Consider the following 25,562-nt stretch of genomic DNA (forward strand, 5'->3'; position numbering starts at 1 on the left):
CACCCAGAAAGAAATTTCCAGAAATAAACGCAGTCTAAGCAAAGAGAGAGAGAAATGTATTTAATTAAAGCATATCATTTTGTTAATGACTGAATTACTACACAATAACGATTATGTGTTTGGCGTTAAAGAAACCACAAGCAAGGAATAGTTAGTGGTAACTTTCTCTTAACCATTTAAGCTTTACTAATGCCATGTCGTTTATTCAGTTAGCCCTGCTATAACTGGGCTAAGAGGTACCTTTTAAACGATTCTCTTTATTTAGCAGGGGGAGAGCAACTGGCCCTATCCACCCCCAGCACAGCATCCCTCCAGTGACTCTTGCTGGTGTCTGTCTCATGTTTCTTTTTAGACTGTGAGCCCTTTGGAGGCAGAGATCTTGTTTATTATTTCTCTGTGAAAAATGCTTTGGAAACTTTTGTTGAAAAGCAGTATATAAATATTTGTTGTTTAGGCTAAGCCTTTTGAGACAGAGTCTACCACACTCTTGATGCTGCTTATGTGAAGTGAGTTTTCAAAGTACTGGTGCTTTTACAAGAGAGTGGTTAGGTAAACTACTTATTTGGATAACGAGCATTTGTTAACACTTTCCAGAACAGTTTTAGGAACTATGAAACCTAAGAGGAAACACTATCTTATGAACTAATCTTTCACATAACGTGAGCTATATAGTGGGTAGTGTACGTAGACAAGTAGCGTGGATCTGAGACAATGATCTTCACAGTTGCTGCTTTCATATGCTGAAGATTTTCCGGACCTTTGCGATATACTTCTCATCTGGTATGGGTTTTCTCTGGCTGCCAGGCTGCAAGAATTTCTTAATGGTAGGAATGTTGCTGATTCTTGTTTTGAAGGCCTAGAATGAACAAGAAACTCCTCTAAGAAGAAAGAAATAGACGGACATACATAGGCTTATAGGCAGATTGCTTGGTGTGTTTCCAGACAGGCACTGAAAGAGTGGTGGCTCTTCACAATTCCCTGCTTACCACATTCTGAAGAGTTAAAACCAACATATAAAGGTGACAGTGTTTTGAATGGGTAGGTCCAAGGAGTCTGATTGTATAAGCACTTTCATAAGTGTACAGGGAAATTAAATGTAGGAGAAATTGAACTAGGAATTGAAGCATAAATTAGAAGAATGTAGGCTGACGGTGAGTGACACAGTCTCCTCGTTGAAGCTAAGCAAGTTTGTCACTGGTGGTAAATGGCCTGGAAGCCCTGTGGATGCCACCTTGAATTTCATACTGGGAGGATAGCAGGATGTGCATGTAACAAACAATATAAGCTTGTGAAAGCAACATTTGAATGGTTGAAGACTTGGTGGCTGCTACCAATATAGTAATGCTAGGGTTAGAACCAAATTTACTACAGTGTACAAAACAGGCTTTCCATAGACAGCCTGCTTTTTGTTTTTTAAACTGAGCTGTTTAAAAAAAACTAAGCTGGACAAATATTTTAAAGAAAATATTACAAAAGAAATTCTTAGACAACATTGTATAAAAATAGCCAGAAACCTATTTTTATAAGCCACCTAAATATTCCTGTTGTCAAATGCTGTCAAGTGAACTTTCCTAAGCAGGTTGTTCCAGTATCTTGGTGCCACCACAGAAAAGGCTCTGTCCCTCTTGCCTAGCTGCTGTACTTCCAGACATAGAGGAAATACAGAGAGGGGCTTCATGGATGATCTCAAGAATAGGGTAAATTCACATGGGTGGGGACTGATTTATTATCAGATTTGTACACTGCCACAAAATTTCATCTCTGGGAGGCTTACAGAGACATAACATGGAAAATAAAAACTTTAACACAATTTAAACCAGAGACAGATTAAAAAGCTTGGGTGAAGAGGTAGGTAAGTTTAAGTGCTTTTTAAAAGTTGTCAGAAATGAGGAGGCTCATATTTCAGTAGGGAGCGCACTCCACAGTCTTGGGGCAGCAAAAGAGAAGTCCTGTTTCCGTGTGGTCACGGTCAGACGAGCCGGTGGCAACTGGGAACAAACCTCTCTGGATGACCTCAATAGGCAGTGGGGCTCATTATGCTGAAGGCCATTCAGAGCTTTGAAAATACTTGGAATTGAGCTCAAAAGTAAAACCTAGCTCTACGGCCATAATTCCTCATGTTTCTTGACAAATATACCTTTGGTCAGTGCATGAGAAGGAAGCTTTATGGCTTCTTCATTATGCTAGCTATTGCTAGAATTGCTGGAATAATTTGTTTAGCAAAAGGTATTCTAGGCTAAAGTAAATTATTGCAGAATTTATGTGCCTTAAACTCCAAGTGCAGCATTCTGTAAGCTAGGTTTGTGCTAGCATTTGAACCAAACTGAGGACATGAAAGGACATCACATAAACCTTTAATATTAAGATATACTTTATTTTACCCAAACTGAAGGCAATTCTGAATTTAAGATGAACTCTTTAAAAAGTAGAGGTGAAATACAGGTTATACTCAAAAGGAACAGGACTCTGAATTTGAGCACCTCCTAATTTCTAATATCAAAAAACTTGGAGGGGGGAAAGCTAGCATTGGATTCAGATAAATACAGTAATATGAATACAAGGCAAAGATGCAGAAATCATCTTTGATTTTTTCCTATTCCACGGACGCTTCCAGAGGGTAAGAAACATGACATATTCCCTAAATGACCACTTTGCCTTGCTCCTATACATATCTGCTAAGTGTCTTCTCTGTTATGGTTATTTAAAAGTGCCTAATGCCATGTGCATATTGTATTTACCTGAATATAAGACTCTGAATTTAAGATGAGCCCCTTTAAAAAAAGAGAGGTTAAATACAAGTTATACCTATATTTACCCCAAAGGAAGAGGACTCAGATGACCCCCTCGATTTCTAACAGCGGGGACGACTAATCTTGGATTCAGGTAAATACAGTATATATATATTTTAAGTATGCACAAGCAACTTAATAACTTCCAGTTGCTGTGTGGGCAATTGCTGGACCTAGACAGCCCTGCTTATACATGACCATATACAGAATTAAGCAGCATGCAATTTTTCAAGAGCTTTGCATGTCACGGTTTTACTCACCTGCAGCAGTGGGAATTTGGAGAGAATATCTGGCTTCAGCTCCTCTGTCATTAGAATAGCTTCAAGCAGGTGTACATCTGCACAACTAAACTGTTTACCAACAAGGAAATCTTGTCCGTGGTCTTTTAAGACCTATGATATGTGAAAACAGCAAATCAGCTTTGAGGGTAAATTAAAGTAATAATTACCGAGGATCAGACAAGGCAAGGTTGAATGTGGATGCTTTGTGTTTCTCGGGTGACCAAAAGATTTGAAATTTGAGAGGCAGGGTCTGACATATCCCCTTGTATTTTTATTCAAGTATAAATGTTGCACACCCAATACATAGGGAGGTCCTGTTATTTGTAGCAAATTTTACATTATTCACAGGAGCATGTAAGTGCTTCCATATTATTCAGATTTTGCAGAATTACTGACTCCTCCAGATTCCAAAGTTGTTGCTAAGTCCCAATAATGTCCACCCAGAAAAGCAGCCCCACTCTCCATTTCCCACCTTCCCACTCTGGCATCCATACAACAGGGGCTCTCTTACTGCTGCATGTTATAAGTGGCTGCCCCACCAGCCCCACGGTCGCTTACCTTTTCATACACTGGAAAGTATCTGGTTGTGGCTCTCTCAATTACTAGGGCCAATTGCTTTTCTTTGTTGTCAGGTGGCTGGAGAGGGAGAACCATAATCGACCCCATCAGATCAGTGGTTCCTTCCACATACATGTCAATCCTAAAAGAAACCATCATCACAGCCACTTTTATTTCTTCCCCATATGTTTGTCATTACCCCTGCGAACTGAGCAAAGAGACACCTTTTAAAGTAGTGGTTCTTATATTTAGCAGGGGGAGAGCAACTGGCCCTATCCAACCCCAGCACAGCATCCCTCTAGTGGCTGTTGCTGGTATCTGCCTTGCGTTTCTTTTTAGATTGTAAGCCCTTTGGGGACAGGGGACCATGTTAATTGATTATACATTCTATCTTTTTAATTTGTGTCTAGCTTTGGGGCAAAGTACTATACACTACATGCAAATACACATATAGACATTATTTTCCCCTCTCCGTGGAAAACAGCTATAGGAGGTTGGGATCTTGGGTGGAGGAGTGGCATGGGAGGGGAACTTAAAATTCTTGACAAGCTGCTGGGGCTGTAGCTCAGTGGAAGAGCATCTGCTTTGCATGCAGAAGGTCCTAGATTCAGACCCTGGCATCTCCTGGTAGGGCTGGGTCAGACTCCTTCCTGAAACTTTGGAGACCTGCTGTCAGTCAGTGTAGGCATCACTGAGCTAAATGGACCAAGGATTTGATTCAGTAAAAATAAGCTTCCTTCCTATGTTCCTCCCACTGCCTACCCACTGCTCAAAATTGCAGACTTCTGGAGCTGTTTTTCATCTTAACAATTGAGGGCTTCATGACACCCATGTGTAGTTTATACTTAGACTAATTCAAAAGCTGTCTTTGGAGAGTCAGGGTTTCATCAGACACGCAATATAAATTAGTACAGAACTGCATCCCAAACCAGAGCTACAATATGTATATTAGGTCTTGTGTGCTTAGTGCCTTCAGCAGAGGGTTAGCTCTATGGACTGATTATTTTGTGATGGCTTCAAAGCTGTCCCCTTCATTGAAGTCAGTAGGGAAGATGTGGGTTGGGGGAATTATGTGAACACTTCAGAGCTCTACTGCCTGATCTTCTGGGAATCACCAGATCAGGCCATCAGAGTCCTAAATAATTGGAAGTAGTACAGGTAGCCCTCATTCACAGGGATTCCATTCTCACCTATGGGCACAAATATGCAACAGCAAACAACAAAACCTTACCCCATGGGAATCCAGGCGTTACGTTCCTTAAGCTTAAAAAAAAATAAAAAGGCCAAAGGGCAGAAATAAAGGGAATAAAGTTATTTCCTTTATTTCTGCCCTTTGGCTCTTTTTTAGCTAACACCTGGATTCCCATGGGGTAACGTTTCATTATTTACCCTTTCTGTATTTGTGCCCATGGAATCCCCATGAATAATGGGGATCCAGCTCTCTAGAAAGGCCCCCTAAATCCTGCAAATCCTCCACATTTGTGAATGTTTGCCAAAAATCTTGGGATAAAAATAGAGCCACAAAAATGGCTCCGTGCTGCAAAATGGGGGGCCGGAAACGACATCAGAAGTCCTTTCTAGCTACCCAGGAACCACAGATAGGTTAGTTTGCCTATTTTTAAAAACCATTAAGAAAGAAACTGGGTTACTTAGACGCAAATGCAGATGCATGAAACTTCAGTCTGCAAGACTGTGGATAACTAGCCATCTGTACAACTAGTCCATAGAAGAGAAGCAGTTAGTCAAGCAAAGGGAACAGGTCACCACCAGAACCTGGACAAGACAGGATAAGAAATATCCCAAGATCGTAAACCAACGATCTCTGTAGGTGGAGCGTTTGGAAACATCTCTGCTTAGGTGCCTTTTTTGAGAAGCAATCACCTTGGTAAGCACAAGAATGTTGTGCTGCTGAATGTTAGAAACATCCTGCGCAGAAGAGTTCAAACCTGACTTACCATTTTAGAGAAGAGCTGCTCCTCCCCATATAACTATTATTACCCTGAATGCAGAGTCCCATTATGCAACTCCAGAACAGAGAGGGAGGAGATAGATATTTGAATGTCTGGAACTCATTGCATGCATTTCCTATTTGTAACTTAAGTTTCTTAATTTCAAAACAATGGCTGACATGATGCGCGGTTCCAACATTTCCGTTAGAACTTGCAGCACCGCTGCGTAGAGAACTGGTCAACATTACCCCTGTTTTCACCACCCTTGGAAATGGAATAAATACAATAATGCTCATGGCACTACTACAAGTTCTCCACAGTGCTTCTGGCACCACAAGTTCTAATGGAGATGTTAGAACAAAGTATCATGTCAGCCAATGTTTCTACTGCAGTCTACAATCAATTCTAAATGTTACTAAGTATAGACAGTACAATGCTCTCTCTTTCAGATCTCTCCCGTAGAGATTGTGCTTTGCTGCAATGTAGCTGAGGATAGCTCGTGTCTGCACCATCTTCATGCCATCAATTTCCACCAAGGGGACTTGCTGGAAGAGTAGGACTCCATCTTTTAAAAGGAAAAAATTGAGTGATTTAGTGCTCACAAACTTCATCTAACAGGGGGAAAGAGAAACATTTAAATGAATGTTTCAGACTGATCCAGTTGGCTCTGATGGAATCCAAATTGCAAGCATTAAGATCACCAGCCCAGGTGACTTCTTGTGATCTTCTTGGGGCAACTTTCTTTAAAAAAACAACCCTCTCCGCATTACTTTGTGTAATCAGTTCAAATAAAACTTAATTATTTACACATTTTGGCAACATATCCCAACATATAATCCATCTTAATCCAGATCATCAGAGCCTGAGCAGGAGGTATGCAATCCATTTTGGATGAAGTTGCACTCTTCCATTAAGTAACAGAGTGACCACTTAGGGATACTTCTAGATTCAGTGTCCCCAAGATGTTCAGATAGGGAAGAGCCTTTTATTACCAACTCCATCTGAATGTATCACTTGCAGATGGGAGGGCATTAGATCCTTTGCCTCAGGTAGCAAAATGTCTTGGACCATCCCTTCTGAGGCTCTTCATGTTTTCCCACCATCACATGCTGCAAGTGTGCATGGGACACAAGGCCTTTTTTCCCCTGGCATCCACACTGTGGAATAACCTCCCGAAATAAGAAGCTGTCACACTGGCCCCATTGCTGACCACCTTTAGATGGGCAGTGAAGATTATTTTGTTTTGGCAGGCCTTTAGAACTCACTTCTATGATGAATGTTTTAATCTGCAGCTGTTTTAATGAGTCTGTTTCTACTGTTTTTGAAATTTTCTTTTGCAGATCTCTTTTTGCAAGCTGCCTTGGTTACACTGTTATACAGAAAGGCAATTTCTAAACATCTGAGAAATCAATAAGTGGATGGATAGATTTTTAAATAACAGGTGAGTGACGTCCTTATTTAAATTGCTTTTACATATAGATTGAACCCTGTAGACTTACCATTACGTAATTTTTCCAAGTCTTCTTTTGTTTCTATAAATTGTTCCTCAAACTAAAATGCAGAAGGGGAACAAAATGTTTTTTCTATGTTACACAAGTTCAGGATTATCTTGACGAGAACAATACATATCCTTCCCTCTTTGGTTTAAAAGCAGCTAATTCTTCTTAGAATATTTTGGAAAAACTAAAAGCTACACATGGTCTTTAAGTTTCATGTCCCCCATCAAATTTGTATTTATTTTTGTATCACATGATGTTAGGGTAAAAAAATGGGCTCTTTGTCTCTGCTGAAATCATGTGCTCCAACATTACACAGTATCATCTTACTTTAGTCCTCTTCAGGCATTCAGCCTGAACATGTGGAGTGGGGGACAACAGCCGGTGTGGATATCATGTGCTCATTCTGAACCCTGCACTCTTCTCAGGCTTGGTGCTTCTCTGCACAAGCAAGAATTGAACCTAAGGAGAGATTCTCCCCATGGTCTTGAAATGCTCAGTCTCAACACTATCGTAATACAGAAATGGGGTTTTTACAGTTTGCATTTACAGTGCAAACCAACCACACTTTCACACAATCACAGAACTCTGAAGACAAACAGTCCCACCTGGGGCTTTACAGACTGCACAGGGATGCTTCATTCCGAGAGGAAGGTACCCACACTGCTTGCAAACCATTCCAAGGCATGCTCACGTGGCTTGTGGAGATGGGCCTGCTCCATGGCTACTAGGCAGTGGATAATTGAAGTTGCAGGGGTACTCCCATCATTCCCAGTGGACGTACCATTGCAACTGTGATTATACACTGCCTAGTAGCCATGGAGCAGCTCACCTCCGCAGACTTCACAGGAATGCTATGGACTGATCACAAGCAGTGTATGTGCCTCCAGTGTTCTCTCTAGTTTTTTTTTCACCTGTGTGAGGAATGAGTTTCGTTCTGGGCAGCAGGATCAAGGCAGTGTGTGCGCACACATGCATTCAGGGTGGGACGTTCCTCATTCAGCCTGAGTGGGATCTAAAATTAACTGAGCGGACATCAAAACACTTGTGAACACATGCACATGCGCACACCTTAGAGGGAACACGGTGTGCCTCCCTTTTAGAGGTACGGATATCATGCAGGGGTATGATACTCAAGGCTCTGATACCAGTTTGCTTGCTGCTGAACATTCCTGCACACAGAGTTAACTTCACTGAACTTGTGCCCCACTGAAACCAAGAGAGGCTTTGTGAGGGTGCTACCATTCTATTTTATAGCAGGGCTTGCACATGAGATCCTCTTGGCAGATTTTTTGTCTGCTAGATCCGTGGGTCAGATCTGTGTCTCCCAGTCTTGCTAATTTTAATGTATCATACCGGAAGTAGCCACTTTTGAAGAGGGCACATACAGGATCCTTCCAGACAGAAAAAAACTTGCACACAAGTTGGAAGCGAGAGCCACGGGCATATCTAGGGGTAGGGCAGGCAGGGCACGTGCCCCCGGCGCCACTTGAAAGGGGGCGCCATTTTGTAAATTTTTTTTTTAAATGGCTGCCAAAAACAAAATGGCCACCGTGCATGCTCAAATGGCCTCTGTGAGGCTCTAGGTCATGCCAGGCTTTGCAGAGGCCATTTGAGTATGCACGGTGGCCATTTTGTTTTCAGTGGCCTTTAAAAAAAAAAAAGATTATTTTTAAAAACGGCCACTGCACATGCTCAAATGGTCCCTGCGAGGCCCTAGAGGCTGGCAGGGTGAGGGGGAATCTTTGCAAAAAAAAAAACCCAGCCTTTAGGAAGCCCCCAAAGGGGCTACGGGTAAAAATAATAATAATAAATATATAATATAAGACACCGTACACATATTCAGATTGGCACTATGTACAGAGAATCAGGGCTTGTGAATACTGAGCTGACGCTTAAGAGCTAGGATTGTATTCATTTGCTCTTACATTGCTTCTTGTGATAAGTGAGTTAAATGTGATGTCTTGCTAATATGGCTATTAATGGTGAGTTTGTCTTTGAATCAGTGTGAAACCCTTAATATTAAGGTCCACTGGGAGTTTCTTGCTCTCTTTCTCTCATTTTAACTGTCTTTCTGAAATACTAGAATATATTCCAAGCAGTGACACAGTTTACTCTGCATATCCTTTAATTATTTACAGAGTATCTGGGAAAAGTCAAATTCTCCATCGATTTTTAAAACTTATGTAATGGTGATGCTACAATGCATAGTAGAGAATTAGACAGGCACTTCTGTTTAGTTTGCCCAAGTACACCTCCACATAGTATTTGGGTATTTCATGAGCCCCAGCATACTGAAATTTGTAGTTTTCCAGCATTTTTTGGTCTGGCTAAGTCCACTGCTAAATAGTTTTTGAAATATTAAAAGATTAACAAGCTTGACTTGTATTTCTCAGCTGATATTATGGTAAAGTTATGTGAAAGATGGGTGTCAGATGCTTGGACAGGGGTCGCAATTTCAGTGCTTGCCCTAGGCGCTATTTTCCCTAGATACGCCTCTGGGCGGGTGGGATACCCATCACATACTACTGCAGCAGTGTTCCCTCTAACAGGGATCCCCAGATGTTGTTGACTACAACTCCTAGAATCCTCAGCTGCAATGGCTTTTGCATGGGGGTTCTGGAAGTTGTAGTCAACAACATCTAGGAATCCCCGTGAGAGGGAACACTGTCCTGCAGGTTTGCATCGTCTTTCCCAGAGTGGCTGGCTCACAGGCCATTCAGACAGTCAGCAGAGATCTTGCACAACTTCCACAGTGCTGCATGTCAGCCAGCTCTTGTTTTCTACGAATATCCCTCCCCTTTCCCCCCTTTTCTAGAAAAAACAACAACAAACTAATAAAGGGGGTGGGTTATTCATGGAACGCAAGAGCTGGTCTGCATGGGGCACTGCAGAAATCACACAAGGTCCCCATGAAATGCCCCTGGGAAATACAAGGCTGCAGGTATGCGTGGAGGCGGAGTAAGCTTTGCTTCCAACTTGCATGCAAGCTGTTCATGTCGCACAGTCTGGGGCCACCTGGAAGGACCCACCGCCTGTAACCCTCACATTCAAATGAACAGGATAGAAGTGTTAATGTATGACACTAACATATGAGACAGAGTGAAGGATTCATATGCCTATGAAACAAATACATTGATATCTGAAGAGCAAATAACAGTTCTGGATAGCAATTTAATTATTATTCTGCCTGCTTTTTAACAGATAGGTGTGTGGGGAAGATGCCAAAGTGACAGACTTATTGGGATGCCGACACATATTACTGGTACACAAACCTCCACTCCAGCTGCTGCAAGTAGCCAGCGGATGGATTCCATTTTCCCTCTCCCACAGGTGTAGTGCAGTTTGGGTTTTCCAGCCATCTTGCAAGCAGTCTTTGATTCTGTCAAGTACAACACAGGAAAAACAGATTCCCGCTGGAGTAATATTGTGGAATATCCTGAAGTGGGGGCGAGAAAATAAAAAAAGGGGGGGAAATAATAACGGCTCAAGCCAAATATGTCCTCCTCAGTAGAGAAATAATCAACTGTTTGAAACAGAACTGCACAATCAAAGTGGTTTATCTCATGGAACTTGGCAGTGTAGCTATTCTTTTTGCCCTAAATGACTGCATAACAGACAGAATCCCACCCCCACTATGCCTTTCATTTTTCAAATCGATCTCCCTTTTTTGTTTTTCTATTTGGAAGGGAAGAGGAAAAGCAGAATGGCACCATTTCGTTTTTCTTCCAGTGCAGGCCATTCATGGGTGTGTGTGTGTGTTGAGGACTGGTCAGCTACTCTTCTGCTTCTGAGAACTGGCCCACAGTTTGGCACCTGAAGTGGCCTCCTTCATGGTAGGGCCAGCACAGGCTTCTCTGCATGTCGAATTCCTACAGATAAACGGAGGCAGCAACCCCATACTGCAATCTGGAGTGGCTACCAGAGAGAAGCTCTGTTTGTGCCCTGACAAGGTAACATCCAGGATCAATAAATACTCTGCAGTCATTTCTGCATTTATTTTTATTTATTTAAAATATTTCTATACCGCCCAATATCTGCGTCTCTGGGCAGTTTACAATTGCAATCATTTAAAACATTAAAACAATTAACAATACTTGCCCTCCTTTACACACCCACGAGGGATCTCGAGCCAAACAGCCTGGCCCTCACCCTCATTATCCCCCAAAGTGGCTCCCCCAAAGGGATGACCCCACACACTCACAGCCAGTGCCAGACTCTTTTGCACCCTAGGCAAAGGCTAAGTACTTGCACCCCCCCAAAAAAAATTTTCAACTTCGATTTTCAAAAACAAATGTTCTGTAGAAAAAAAAATGAAAAGCACCAAACTTGAAACTGCTAAATTTTAAATTGCAAGAATAGGTAATACATCAATTGTTGATTATCTTTCTCAAATACAAAAGAAAATATTTTGGCACACAAATCATTTTGATTCATTTGATACACTCTGCACCCCTCCGAAGTCTGCGCCCTAGGTGGCCTAATGGTAGCACCAGCCCTGCACACACTCCCCACAGATGTTACCCAGAGGCAGCAGCCCCACAGGGGAAGCAGGAGCAGGCAGCCAACAGCAGAAGGAGCCCCCAGCACCCACCTGGTCTCTCACCCCAGGCAGCACTCGGTGGGAAGTGGATGGACTCTCCCTCTCCTCTGCTGGGCTGGATTTAACCTGAAGTCACAAGCAGCGTTTCTATAAAGCCCAAAGTTGAGCAGGTGACCCAAGGAACTGCTGAGTCATTCAGGAGCTGGTCCCAGTCAGAACAATTTCAGGTTTATCCTGGACTGACCTGGCATTACAAAGCAGCAAGTCGATGATCTGTGGGTGTGGTTATCATTGCTTTCCTAGGTCAAAGAGCTGGGAGGACAGCCAGAAGGGGAGATAGCAGTTACACTTCTAATTTCCCTTCCCCTGCCATGGCCTGCTGACCTGTCAACATTACTCCTTCTATTCCCCACCACCACTGAAATAGCTGCCCCATAATCAGTGGATACACCCCCTGTCTCCTCATCTCCAGACACAGTGAAACTCCACTCACCCAAGATTTCAAAGAGAAGCCCAATTATAGTACCCACCCTCCTTTACACACCCACGAAGGATCTCGAGCCAAACAGCCTGGCCCTCACCCTCATTATCCCCCAAAGTGGCTCCCCCAAAGGGATGACCCCACATACTCAGGGCCGGTGCCAGACTACTTTGCGCCCTAGTCAAGGCTAAGTACTTGCACCCCCCCCCACACCAAAAAAATTTCAACTTCGATTTTCAAAAACAGATTGCAAGAATAAATTGCAAGAATAGGTAATACATCAATTTTTGATTATCTTTCTCAAATACAAAAGAAAATATTTTGGCACACAAATCATTTTGATTAATTTGATACACTCTGCACCCCTCTGAAGTCTGCGCCCTAGGCGGCTGCCTAGGTGGCCTAAGGGTAGCACCAGCCCTGCACACACTCCCCACAGATGTTACCCAGAGGCAGCAGCCCCACAGGGGAAGCAGGAGCAGGCAGCCAACAGCAGAAGGAGCCCCCAGCACCCACCTGGTCTCTCACCCCAGGCAGCACTGGGTGGGAAGCGGATGGACTCCCCCTCTCCTCTGTTGGGCTTCTAGCCAACTACTCGTTTTACTCCAGCCACTGATAACTGCTTAGCTCATTGTATCATCAAGGCCAGAGAAGCTAAAGGTTCATTTGTGCAACAGGTTTTGCAACAAATTAGAAAATAATTGTTTGTTTAAGATAACTCGCTTTTTTTAAGCTGTCAGCAAGGTCACAACTTGCCTTAAGAATGAATAGGTTTTACGTGTATTTTGCCTAAATTTGATTCAAATTAGTTTTGTTTAGGCTACATTTTATCAAAACGCAGACTAAAAAAACAAAACTGAAAAGTAAAATCTAAGTATGTTATATGTTTGTTTGAAGTCACAGCTTTTCTTCTGACTACTGTAATGGGAGTGAGGTTTAAGAGGTCCAAGAAATTAATGCCAGCAGGAATCGTAGCAGGCCTAAGGTAAAAGTGTTTCCTATTCTAATTAGTTTAAAACACAATCAGAGGGCTCCTGGTTGTACAACTCTGGTACCACACTAAAGTAAAAAATATATTGAGTATAGAAGTTGGCATTGTGAATTTCTCTCTTGCTCTTTTCTTTTCTTTTTTTTAAAAGGAATTTTCTCATTATTAGGCCTTGAAAGTAGAAGGCAGTGCCTAGTGAAAGCTGAGAGGTTGAAGGGACGGGATGGTGGTGATCACTTTCCAATAGAGTTGATTGACATATTTCTTTGCTGTTCTGACTCAAAGAAACAAATAAACAAATCTGCATAATGTGTGCAGGTAATATAATTCACCTTTCCATGGTAGGAATTTGGGGTTATTGTGGTGACTTCTTTCTTAGTGCAAAATACATACAGCCCTGGCTTTGAAAATGTAGACTCTCTCTCCTGTCTTAACAGCATATTTGTTAATTTCTGCTTTTCTCTCTTTAACACAGCCTTCTCATGATTCTGAGACTTGTTCTTATGCTGGTATGAGAGACCAAAGCAGCAAGAAGCACCACTTGTATCATTCCGCAGGAAGAAACCAACCTTTTCATACATATGAATGTCTCTAAATATCAAGCACCTTTTTGTTAATGACTACTCAAAGACAATGTTACTCCTCATGGATTTTGGGCTGCATTCTTTGTATCAAATTGTTTCTCTTTTAAGCATTCCCTAAGGATATTTTCTTTGTGATGTTTTGTTGACATCTTGTTTAGGCAAGTGCATAGCTTGTCCTTTTACTTATGACCATGACTTTTTTTTTTTGGTGGAGTAAGTTGCTTTCAGTGATGCCACAGAAATAAATAAGAATCCCAGGATCTTTCAAACTCAAGTTTGTTGTACAGATGGCACATACTTAAATACATATGCAGTCCTGCATAATTTTCACATTAAGGGTATTTCACATGACCGATACAGTGGGCAGGCAGGGGGAAGGCTGCATAAAACTTCACACACATCCCATTTTTATATCATAAAAATGATGATTTTTATCATCAGTGAGCAGAAAGAGTTTTGCTCTGGGCAGCAGTATCAAGGCAGTGTATACACATAACACACTGAAAGAATTAATGCAATTTTTTAGATCTCCCCCAGGCCCCTACCTCGATAGGTTTCAATAAATTTTTTAAAAAGCTGCCGCAGCAGTCATTTTCTAGCAGTAGTAGGAAAAGTTCCCCCTTTTGCCCCCTAAAGATCACTGGTGGCAGGATGGGGCGTGGTGGCGGTGGCTGGCTGCAGGGATGGGGGGGCAAGGGGGGTGCCTTTTAAAAAAAAGTCTGAGGAAAGCTGGAAACGGGCTGCATACAGCAGAGCCCATGCAGTCAATGGAGGGGAGGGGAGGGGAGGTGGAAGGAGCTTGCTGCCTTGCATTCCCCCCCCCCCACTGCACAATGGAGGGCTTTCAGAGATTAAAAAAGAGGGCAAAGCCCACTGTGCCCAGCCTGGCGGGGGCAGGAGGAGGAGACAGCCATGGCCTGGGCGGGGTGCCGGGCAGTTGAGCGGTGATGGCTAGCGCACCAGAGACTGCGCACTTCCTAGAAATCGCTGCATGGGGGCCTGGGAGCTTATGCGCACACCTTAGAGGAAACAGTGCCCCCCTCTGGCCCAGATGAGCACTCCATGCGTAGCCCAAGCACACACGAGATCCTGGCAGCCGAGTTAAGGGTGTGCTCACACCCTTAACTGGGTAAAAGCCGGACTTCAAAGTAAGGTTTAGCTGGGCAGATCCCGCCGGCCCTTCGCACACGCAGCCTAACCCAGGCTAGGCTGTGTGTGAGAGAACCTTATTGTGACATGGAGGGATACAAACCTAGTTGTACCTGAACCTTGATTTATTGATCATGTGATATTGTATTGGACTTTTAATAACAGATTAGCAATGTATTGCTAGTCTGTATTTGTTTCATAAGGCACTAGAACACTTATGTTTCTGAAACACAGTAAAGTTTCAATTGTTTGGAAATCTAAAAGGTAGAAACTGCCAAAACTTGACTAATAAAAGTGTCATCTTGAAGCCATGTTCTCGTGTAAGATGTAGTTGATGCTATTAAACTTGGAATGCTTTGGGTGAAAAGAAGTGTGACCGATTGCTGCTGTGTGATAGGTTGGATATTTGGCTGCTCAACTTTGGCCCTCCTGCAGATGTTGGCCTACAACTCCCATAATCCCTGACTGTGGGCTACTGTGGCTGGGGATCCTGGGAGTTGCACTCCAAAAACAGCTGGGGGGCCTAAGTTGAGCAGGCCTCTGCGCCCTGCCATGGTTGCATTGTCAGACCTACCCAGACATTTATAGCCAACTCCCCTGTGCTACACTTTGGATCAGGATGGAAAGAAGCATGTTGGCATAGAGCCAAGACTTGGTCTGCTGCTTTCACCAAGAACCTTTGTACTCATGAAAAGACAAGCTGCGTCTCTTATATTTAGCAGGGGGAGAGAAAGTTGCAGAATCCATTTTGCACCCAGAAAGAAATTTCCAGAAATAAACGCAGTCTAAGCAAAGAGAGAGAGAAATGTATTTAATTAAAGCATATCATTTTGTTAATGACTGAATTACTACACAATAACGATTATGTGTTTGGCGTTAAAGAAACCACAAGCAAGGAATAGTTAGCGGTAACTTTCTCTTAACCATTTAAGCTTTACTGATGCCATGTCGTTTATTCAGTTAGCCCTGCTATAACTGGGCTAAGAGGCACCTTTTAAACGATTCTCTTTATTTAGCAGGGGGAGAGCAACTGGCCCTATCCACCCCCAGCACAGCATCCCTCCAGTGACTCTTGCTGGTGTCTATCTTCTGTTTCTTTTTAGACTGTGAGCCCTTTGGAGGCAGAGATCTTGTTTATTATTTCTCTGTGAAAAATGCTTTGGAAACTTTTGTTGAAAAGCAGTATATAAATATTTGTTGTTTAGGCTAAGCCTTTTGAGACAGATACTACCACACTCTTGATGCTGCTTATGTGAAGTGAGTTTTCAAAGTACTGGTGCTTTTACAAGAGAGTGGTTAGGTAAACTACTTATTTGGATAACGAGCATTTGTTAACACTTTCCAGAACAGTTTTAGGAACTATAAAACCTAAGAGGAAACACTATCTTATGAACTAATCTTTCACATAACGTGAGCTATATAGTGGGTAGTATATGTAGACAAGTAGCATGGATCTGAGACAATGATCTTCACAGTTGCTGCTTTCATATGCTGAAGATTTTCCGGACCTTTGCCACAAACTTCTCATCTGGTATGGGTTTTCTCTGGCTGCCAGGCTGCAAGAATTTCTTAATGGTAGGAATGTTGCTGATTCTTGTTTTGAAGGCCTAGAATGAACAACAAGAAACTCCTCTAAGAAGAAAGAAATAGACGGACATACATAGGCTTATAGGCAGATTGCTTGGTGTGTTTCCAGACAGGCACTGAAAGAGTGGTGGCTCTTCACAATTCCCTGCTTACCACATTCTGAAGAGTTAAAACCAACATATAAAGGTGACAGTGTTTTGAATGGGTAGGTCCAAGGAGTCTGATTGTATAAGCACTTTCATAAGTGTACAGGGAAATTAAATGTAGGAGAAATTGAACTAGGAATTGAAGCATAAATTAGAAGAATGTAGGCTGACGGTGAGTGACACAGCCTCCTCGTTGAAGCTAAGCAAGTTTGTCACTGGTGGTAAATGGCCTGGAAGCCCTGTGGATGCCACCTTGAATTTCATACTGGGAGGATAGCAGGATGTGCATGTAACAAACAATATAAGCTTGTGAAAGCAACATTTGAATGGTTGAAGACTTGGTGGCTGCTACCAATATAGTAATGCTAGGGTTAGATCCAAATTTACTACAGTGTACACAACAGGCTTTCCATAGACAGCCTGCTTTTTGTTTTTTAAACTGAGCTGTTTAAAAAAAACTAAGCTGGACAAATATTTTAAAGAAAATATTACAAAAGAAATTCTTAGACAACATTGTATAAAAATAGCCAGAAACCTATTTTTATAAGCCACCTAAATATTCCTGTTGTCAAATGCTGTCAAGTGAACTTTCCTAAGCAGGTTGTTCCAGTATCTTGGTGCCACCACAGAAAAGGCTCTGTCCCTCTTGCCTAGCTGCTGTACTTCCAGACATAGAGGAAATACAGAGAGGGGCTTCATGGATGATCTCAAGAATAGGGCAAATTCACATGGGTGGGGACTGATTTATTATCAGATTTGTACACTGCCACAAAATTTCATCTCTGGGAGGCTTACAGAGACATAACATGGAAAATAAAAACTTTAACACAATTTAAACCAGAGACAGATTAAAAAGCTTGGGTGAAGAGGTAGGTAAGTTTAAGTGCTTTTTAAAAGTTGTCAGAAATCAGGAGGCTCATATTTCAGTAGGGAGCGCACTCCACAGTCTTGGGGCAGCAAAAGAGAAGTCCTGTTTCTGTGTGGTCACGGTCAGACGAGCCGGTGGCAACTGGGAACAAACCTCTCTGGATGACCTCAATAGGCAGTGGGGCTCATTATGCTGAAGGCCATTCAGAGCTTTGAAAATACTTGGAATTGAGCTCAAAAGTAAAACCTAGCTCTACGGCCATAATTCCTCATGTTTCTTGACAAATATACCTTTGGTCAGTGCATGAGAAGGAAGCTTTATGGCTTCTTCATTATGCTAGCTATTGCTAGAACTGCTGGAATAATTTGTTTAGCAAAAGGTATTCTAGGCTAAAGTAAATTATTGCAGAATTTATGTGCCTTAAACGCCAAGTGCAGCATTCTGTAAGCTAGGTTTGTGCTAGCATTTGAACCAAACTGAGGACATGAAAGGACATCACATAAACCTTTAATATTAAGATATACTGTATTTTACCCAAACTGAAGGCAATTCTGAATTTAAGATAAACTCTTTAAAAAGTAGAGGTGAAATACAGGTTATACTCAAAAGGAACAGGACTCTGAATTTGAGCACCTCCTAATTTCTAATATCAAAAAACTTGGAGGGGGGAAAGCTAGCATTGGATTCAGATAAATACAGTAATATGAATACAAGGCAAAGATGCAGAAATCATCTTTGATTTTTTCCTATTCCACGGACGCTTCCAGAGGGTAAGAAACATGACATATTCCCTAAATGACCACTTTGCCTTGCTCCTATACATATCTGCTAAGTGTCTTCTCTGTTATGGTTATTTAAAAGTGCCTAATGCCATGTGCATATTGTATTTACCTGAATATAAGACTCTGAATTTAAGATGAGCCCCTTTAAAAAAAGAGAGGTTAAATACAAGTCATACCTATATTTACCCCAAAGGAAGAGGACTCAGATGACCCCCTCGATTTCTAACAGCGGGGACGACTAATCTTGGATTCAGGTAAATACAGTATATATATTTTAAGTATGCACAAGCAACTTAATAACTTCCAGTTGCTGTGTGGGCAATTGCTGGACCTAGACAGCCCTGCTTATAAATGACCATATACAGAACTAAGCAGCATGCCATTTTTCAAGAGCTTTGCATGTCACGGTTTTACTCACCTGCAGCAGTGGGAATTTGGAGAGAATATCTGGCTTCAGCTCCTCTGTCATTAGAATAGCTTCAAGCAGTTGTACATCTGCACAACTAAACTGTTTACCAACAAGGAAATCTTGTCCGTGGTCTTTTAATACCTATGATATGTGAAAACAGCAAATCAGCTTTGAGGGTAAATTAAAGTAATAATTACCGAGGATCAGACAAGGCAAGGTTGAATGTGGATGCTTTGTGTTTCTCGGGTGACCAAAAGATTTGAAATTTGAGAGGCAGGGTCTGACATATCCCCTTGTATTTTTATTCAAGTATAAATGTTGCACACCCAATATATAGAGAGGTCCTGTTATCTGTAGCAAATTTTACATTATTCACAGGATCATGTAAGTGCTTCCATATTTTGCAGAATTACTGACTCCTCCAGATTCCAAAGTTGTTGCTAAGTCCCAATAATGTCCACCCAGAAAAGCAGCCCCACTCTCTATTTCCCACCTTCCCACTCTGGCATCCATACAACAGGGGCTCTCTTACTGCTGCATGTTATAAGTGGCTGCCCCACCAGCCCCACGGTCGCTTACCTTTTCATACACTGGAAAGTATCTGGTTGTGGCTCTCTCAATTACTAGGGCCAATTGCTTTTCTTTGTTGTCAGGTGGCTGGAGAGGGAGAACCATAATCATCCCCATCAGATCAGTGGTTCCTTCCACATACATGTCAATCCTAAAAGAAACCATCATCACAGCCACTTTTATTTCTTCCCCATATGTTTGTCATTACCCCTGCGAACTGAGCAAAGAGACACCTTTTAAAGTAGTGGTTCTTATATTTAGCAGGGGGAGAGCAACTGGCCCTATCCAACCCCAGCACAGCATCCCTCTAGTGGCTGTTGCTGGTATCTGCCTTGTGTTTCTTTTTAGATTGTAAGCCCTTTGGGGACAGGGGACCATGTTAATTGATTATACATTCTATCTTTTTAATTTGTGTCTAGCTTTGGGGCAAAGTACTATACACTACATGCAAATACACATATAGACATTATTTCTCCTCTCCGTGGAAAACAGCTATAGGAGGTTGGGATCTTGGGTGGAGGAGTGGCATGGGAGGGGAACTTAAAATTCTTGACAAGCTGCTGGGGCTGTAGCTCAGTGGAAGAGCATCTGCTTTGCATGCAGAAGGTCCTAGATTCAGACCCTGGCATCTCCTGGTTTTTCATCTTAACAATTGAGGCCTTCATGACACCCATGTGCAGTTTATACTTAGACTAATTCAAAAGCTATCTTTGGAGAGTCAGGGTTTCATCAGACACGCAATATAAATTAGTACAGAACTGCATCCCAAACCAGAGCTACAATATGTATATTAGGTCTTGTGTGCTTAGTGCCTTCAGCAGAGGGTGAGCTCTATGGACTGATTATTTTGTGATGGCTTCAAAGCTGTCCCCTTCATTGAAGTCAGTAGGGAAGATGTGGGTTGGGGGAATTATGTGAACACTTCAGAGCTCTACTGCCTGATCTTCTGGGAATCACTAGATCAGGCCATCAGAGTCCTAAATAATTGGAAGTAGTACAGGTAGCCCTCATTCACAGGGATTCCATTCTCACCTATGGGCACAAATATGCAACAGCAAACAACAAAACCTTACCCCATGGGAATCCAGGCGTTAGGTTCCTTAAGCTTAAAAAAAATAAAAAGGCCAAAGGGCAGAAATAAAGGGAATAAAGTTATTTCCTTTATTTCTGCCCTTTGGCTCTTTTTTAGCTAACACCTGGATTCCCATGGGGTAACGTTTCATTATTTACCCTTTCTGTATTTGTGCCCATGGAATCCCCATGAATAATGGGGATTCAGCTCTCCAGCAAGGTCTCCAGCTCTCTAGAAAGGCCCCCTAAATCCTGCAAATCCTCCACATTTGTGAATGTTTGCCAAAAATCTTGGGATAAAAATAGAGCCACAAAAATGGCTCCGTGCTGCAAAATGGGGGGCCGGAAACGACATCAGAAGTCCTTTATAGCTACCCGGGAACCACAGGTAGGTGAGTTTGCCTATTTTTTAAAACCATTAAGAAAGAAACTGGGTCACTTAGACGCAAATGCAGATGCATGAAACTTCAGTCTGCAAGACTGTGGATAACTAGCCATCTGTACAACTAGTCCATAGAAGAGAAGCAGTTAGTCAAGCAAAGGGAACAGGTCACCACCAGAACCTGGACAAGACAGGATAAGAAATATCCCAAGATCGTAAACCAACGATCTCTGTAGGTGGAGTGTTTGGAAACATCTCTGCTTAGGTGCCTTTTTTGAGAAGCAATCACCTTGGTAAGCACAAGAATGTTGTGCTGCTGAATGTTAGAAACATCCTGCGCAGAAGAGTTCAAACCTGACTTACCATTTTAGAGAAGAGCTGCTCCTCCCCATATAACTATTATTACCCTGAATGCAGAGTCCCATTATGCAACTCCAGAACAGAGAGGGAGGAGATAGATATTTGAATGTCTGGAACTCATTGCATGCATTTCCTATTTGTAACTTAAGTTTCTTAATTTCAAAACAATGGCTGACATGATGCGCGGTTCCAACATTTCCGTTAGAACTTGCAGCACCGCTGCGTAGAGAACTGGTCAACATTACCCCTGTTTTCACCACCCTTGGAAATGGAATAAATACAATAATGCTCATGGCACTACTACAAGTTCTCCACAGTGCTTCTGGCACCACAAGTTCTAATGGAGATGTTAGAACAAAGTATCATGTCAGCCAATGTTTCTACTGCAGTCTACAATCAATTCTAAATGTTACTAAGTATAGACAGTACAATGCTCTCTCTTTCAGATCTCTCCCGTAGAGATTGTGCTTTGCTGCAATGTAGCTGAGGATAGCTCGTGTCTGCACCATCTTCATGCCATCAATTTCCACCATGGGGACTTGCTGGAAGAGTAGGACTCCATCTTTTAAAAGGAAAAAATTGAGTGATTTAGTGCTCACAAACTTCATCTAACAGGGGGAAAGAGAAACATTTAAATGAATGTTTCAGACTGATCCAGTTGGCTCTGATGGAATCCAAATTGCAAGCATTAAGATCACCAGCCCAGGTGACTTCTTGTGATCTTCTTGGGGCAACTTTCTTTAAAAAAACAACCCTCTCCGCATTACTTTGTGTAATCAGTTCAAATAAAACTTAATTATTTACACATTTTGGCAACATATCCCAACATATAATCCATCTTAATCCAGATCATCAGAGCCTGAGCAGGAGGTATGCAATCCATTTTGGATGAAGTTGCACTCTTCCATTAAGTAACAGAGTGACCACTTAGGGATACTTCTAGATTCAGTATCCCCAAGATGTTCAGATAGGGAAGAGCCTTTTATTACCAACTCCATCTGAATGTATCACTTGCAGATGGGAGGGCATTAGATCCTTTGCCTCAGGTAGCAAAATGTCTTGGACCATCCCTTCTGAGGCTCTTCATGTTTTCCCACCATCACATGCTGCAAGTGTGCATGGGACACAAGGCCTTTTTTCCCCTGGCATCCACACTGTGGAATAACCTCCCGAAATAAGAAGCTATCACACTGGCCCCATTGCTGACCACCTTTAGATGGGCAGTGAAGATTATTTTGTTTTGGCAGGCCTTCAGAACTCACTTCTATGATGAATGTTTTAATCTGCAGCTGTTTTAATGAGTCTGTTTCTACTGTTTTTGAAATTTTCTTTTGCAGATCTCTTTTTGCAAGCTGCCTTGGTTACACTGTTATACAGAAAGGCAATTTCTAAACATCTGAGAAATCAATAAGTGGATGGATAGATTTTTAAATAACAGGTGAGTGACGTCCTTATTTAAATTGCTTTTACATGTAGATTGAACCCTGTAGACTTACCATTACGTAATTTTTCCAAGTCTTCTTTTGTTTCTATAAATTGTTCCTCAAACTAAAATGCAGAAGGGGAACAAAATGTTTTTTCTATGTTACACAAGTTCAGGATTATCTTGACGAGAACAATACACATGCTTCCCTCTTTGGTTTAAAAACAGCTAATTCTTCTTAGAATATTTTGGAAAAACTAAAAGCTACACATGGTCTTTCAGTTTCATGTCCCCCATCAAATTTGTATTTATTTTTGCATCACATGATGTTAGGGTAAAAAATGGGCTCTTTGTCTCTGTTGAAATCATGTGCTCCAACATTACACAGTATCATCTTACTTTAGTCCTCTTCAGGCATTCAGCCTGAACATGTGGAGTGGGGGACAACAGCCGGTGTGGATATCATGTGCTCATTCTGAACCCTGCACTCTTCTCAGGCTTGGTGCTTCTCTGCACAAGCAAGAATTGAACCTAAAGAGAGATTCTCCCCATGGTCTTGAAATGCTCAGTCTCAACACTATCGTAATACACAAATGAGGTTTTTATAGTTTGCATTTACAGTGCAAACCAACCACACTTTCACACAATCACAGAACTCTGAAGACAAACAGTCCCACCTGGGGCTTTACAGACTGCACAGGGATGCTTCATTCCGAGAGGAAGGTACCCACACTGCTTGCAAACCATTCCAAGGCATGCTCACGTGGCTTGTGGAGATGGGCCTGCTCCATGGCTACTAGGCAGTGGATAATTGAAGTTGCAGGGGTACTCCCATCATTCCCAGTGGACGTACCGTTGCAACTGTGATTATACACTGCCTAGTAGCCATGGAGCAGCTCACCTCCACAGGCTGCACAGGAATGCTTTGGACTGATCACAAGCAGTGTATGTGTCTCCAGTGTTCTCTCTAGTTTTTTTTTCACCTGTGTGAGGAATGAGTTTCGTTCTGGGCAGCAGGATCAAGGCAGTGTGTGCGCACACATGCATTCAGGGTGGGACGTTCCTCATTCAGCCTGAGTGGGATCTAAAATTAACTGAGCGGGCATCAAAAAACTTGTGAACACATGCACACACCTTAGAGGGAACACGGTGTGCCTCCCTTTTAGAGGTACGGATATCATGCAGGGGTATGATACGCAAGGCTCTGATACCAGTTTGCTTGCTGCTGAACATTCCTGCACACAGAGTTAACTTCACTGAACTTGTGCCCCACTGAAACCAAGAGAGGCTTTGTGAGGGTGCTACCATTCTATTGCATTCTATTTTAGCTTTGTGAGGGTGCTACCATTCTATTTTATAGCAGGGCTTGCACATGAGATCCTCTTGGCAGATTTTTTTGTCTGCTAGATCTGTGGGTCAGATTTGTGTCTCCCAGTCTTGCTAATTTTAATGTGTCATACCGGAAGTAGCCACTTTTGAAGAGGGCACATACAGGATCCTTCCAGACAGAAAAAAACTTGCACACAAGTTGGAAGCGAGAGCATACCCGTCACATACTCTTGCAGCAGTGTTCTCTCTAACAGGGATCCCCAGATGTTGTTGACTACAACTCCTAGAAGACTCAGCTGCAATGGCTTTTGCATGGGGGTTCTGGAAGTTGTAGTCAACAACATCTAGGAATCCCCGTGAGAGGGAACACTGTCCTGCAGGTTTGCATCGTCTTTCCCAGAATGGCTGGCTCACAGGCCATTCAGACAGTCAGCAGGGATCTTGCACAACTTCCACAGTGCTACATGTCAGCCAGCTCTTGTTTTCTACGAATATCCCTCCCCCTTCCCCCCTTTTCTAGAAAAAAAACAACAACAAACTAATAAAGGGGGTGGGTTATTCATGGAACGCAAGAGCTGGTCTGCATGGGGCACTGCAGAAATCACACAAGGTCCCCATGAAATGCCCCTGGGAAATACAAGGCTGCAGGTATGCGTGGAGGCGGAGTAAGCTTTGCTTCCAACTTGCATGCAAGCTGTTCATGTCGCACAGTCTGGGGCCACCTGGAAGAACCCACCGCCTATAACCCTCACATTCAAATGAACAGGATAGAAGTGTTAATGTATGACACTAACATATGGGACAGAGTGAAGGATTCATATGCCTATGAAACAAATACATTGATATCTGAAGAGCAAATAACAGTTCTAGATAGCAATTTAATTATTATTCTGCCTGCTTTTTAACAGATAGGTGTGTGGGGAAGATGCCAAAGTGACAGACTTATTGGGATGCCGACACATATTACTGGTACACAAACCTCCACTCCAGCTGCTGCAAGTAGCCAGCGGATGGATTCCATTTTCCCTCTCCCACAGGTGTAGTGCAGTTTGGGTTTTCCAGCCATCTTGCAAGCAGTCTTTGATTCTGTCAGGTACAACACAGGAAAAACAGATTCCCGCTGGAGTAATATTGTGGAATATCCTGAAGTGGGGGCGAGAAAATAAAAAATGGGGGGAAATAATAACGGCTCAAGCCAAATACGTCCTCCTCAGTAGAGAAATAATCAACTGTTTGAAACAGAACTGCACAATCAAAGTGGTTTATCTCATGGAACTTGGCAGTGTAGCTATTCTTTTTGCCCTAAATGACTGCATAACAGACAGAATCCCACCCCCACTATGCCTTTCATTTTTCAAATCGATCTCCCTTTTTTGTTTTTCTATTTGGAAGGGAAGAGGAAAAGCAGAATGGCACCATTTCGTTTTTCTTCCAGTGCAGGCCATTCATGGGTGTGTGTGTGTGTTGAGGACTGGTCAGCTACTCTTCTGCTTCTGAGAACTGGCCCACAGTTTGGCACCTGAAGTGGCCTCCTTCATGGTAGGGCCAGCACAGGCTTCTCTGCATGTCGAATTCCTACAGATAAACGGAGGCAGCAACCCCATACTGCAATCTGGAGTGGCTACCAGAGAGAAGCTCTGTTTGTGCCCTGACAAGGTAACATCCAGGATCAATAAATACTCTGCAGTCATTTCTGCATTTATTTTTATTTATTTAAAATATTTCTATACCGCCCAATATCTGCGTCTCTGGGCAGTTTACAATTGCAATCATTTAAAACATTAAAACAATTAACAATACTTGCCCTCCTTTACACA

The 25,562-nt window shown here is 42.4% G+C and overlaps 2 protein-coding genes and 1 long non-coding RNA gene across 12 annotated transcripts in view; 1 reads left to right on the top strand and 2 right to left on the bottom strand.

Moving 5' to 3' along the window:
• Positions 1 to 45: 45 nt before the first annotated feature.
• Positions 46 to 12,714, bottom strand: LOC128340751 (glutathione S-transferase-like). 5 transcript variants are annotated; one of them, XM_053286331.1, is made up of 8 exons: positions 12,614 to 12,714; positions 11,668 to 11,860; positions 10,349 to 10,512; positions 7,077 to 7,128; positions 6,010 to 6,142; positions 3,629 to 3,770; positions 3,050 to 3,181; positions 46 to 856 (listed from the first exon to the last, which is right to left on the bottom strand). In XM_053286331.1, the coding sequence occupies exons 3-8, from the start codon at positions 10,433 to 10,435 to the stop codon at positions 734 to 736; spliced, it is 669 nt and encodes a 222-aa protein (XP_053142306.1). In that variant the 5' UTR covers positions 10,436 to 10,512; positions 11,668 to 11,860; positions 12,614 to 12,714; the 3' UTR covers positions 46 to 733. The 5 variants fall into 5 exon arrangements, with proteins under 5 accessions (XP_053142306.1, XP_053142310.1, XP_053142309.1 ...); XM_053286335.1 differs by lacking the exon at positions 12,614 to 12,714 and having other exon boundaries at positions 10,349 to 10,455; positions 11,680 to 12,065; XM_053286334.1 differs by lacking the exon at positions 12,614 to 12,714 and having other exon boundaries at positions 11,680 to 12,065.
• Positions 12,715 to 12,967: 253 nt separating this feature from the next.
• Positions 12,968 to 15,129, top strand: LOC128340754 (uncharacterized). The gene is made up of 2 exons (XR_008313932.1): positions 12,968 to 13,082; positions 13,561 to 15,129. It is a non-coding gene; the product is annotated as an uncharacterized LOC128340754 (long non-coding RNA).
• A 485-nt stretch (positions 15,130 to 15,614) lies between these two features.
• The window catches only part of LOC128340752 (glutathione S-transferase-like), a 30,663-nt gene continuing 20,715 nt past the window's right edge, over positions 15,615 to 25,562 (bottom strand). For 3 of the 6 annotated variants that reach the window (XM_053286340.1, XM_053286341.1, XM_053286339.1), the window contains exons 2-7: positions 24,725 to 24,831; positions 22,490 to 22,541; positions 21,423 to 21,555; positions 19,190 to 19,331; positions 18,620 to 18,751; positions 15,615 to 16,425 (exon numbers count right to left, since the gene is read on the bottom strand). In XM_053286340.1, the coding sequence (XP_053142315.1) occupies positions 16,303 to 16,425; positions 18,620 to 18,751; positions 19,190 to 19,331; positions 21,423 to 21,555; positions 22,490 to 22,541; positions 24,725 to 24,811 (669 nt within the window). In that variant the 5' untranslated portion in view covers positions 24,812 to 24,831 and the 3' untranslated portion in view covers positions 15,615 to 16,302. Of the gene's footprint in view, positions 16,426 to 18,619; positions 18,752 to 19,189; positions 19,332 to 21,422; positions 21,556 to 22,489; positions 22,542 to 24,724; positions 24,889 to 25,562 lie in introns of all 6 variants that reach the window. The other 3 variants (XM_053286337.1, XM_053286338.1, XM_053286336.1) reach the window with 1 other exon arrangement.

This window comes from Hemicordylus capensis, chromosome 1, assembly GCF_027244095.1.
Source record: "Hemicordylus capensis ecotype Gifberg chromosome 1, rHemCap1.1.pri, whole genome shotgun sequence".
In the NCBI taxonomy this organism is placed as follows: Eukaryota; Metazoa; Chordata; class Lepidosauria; order Squamata; family Cordylidae; genus Hemicordylus; species Hemicordylus capensis.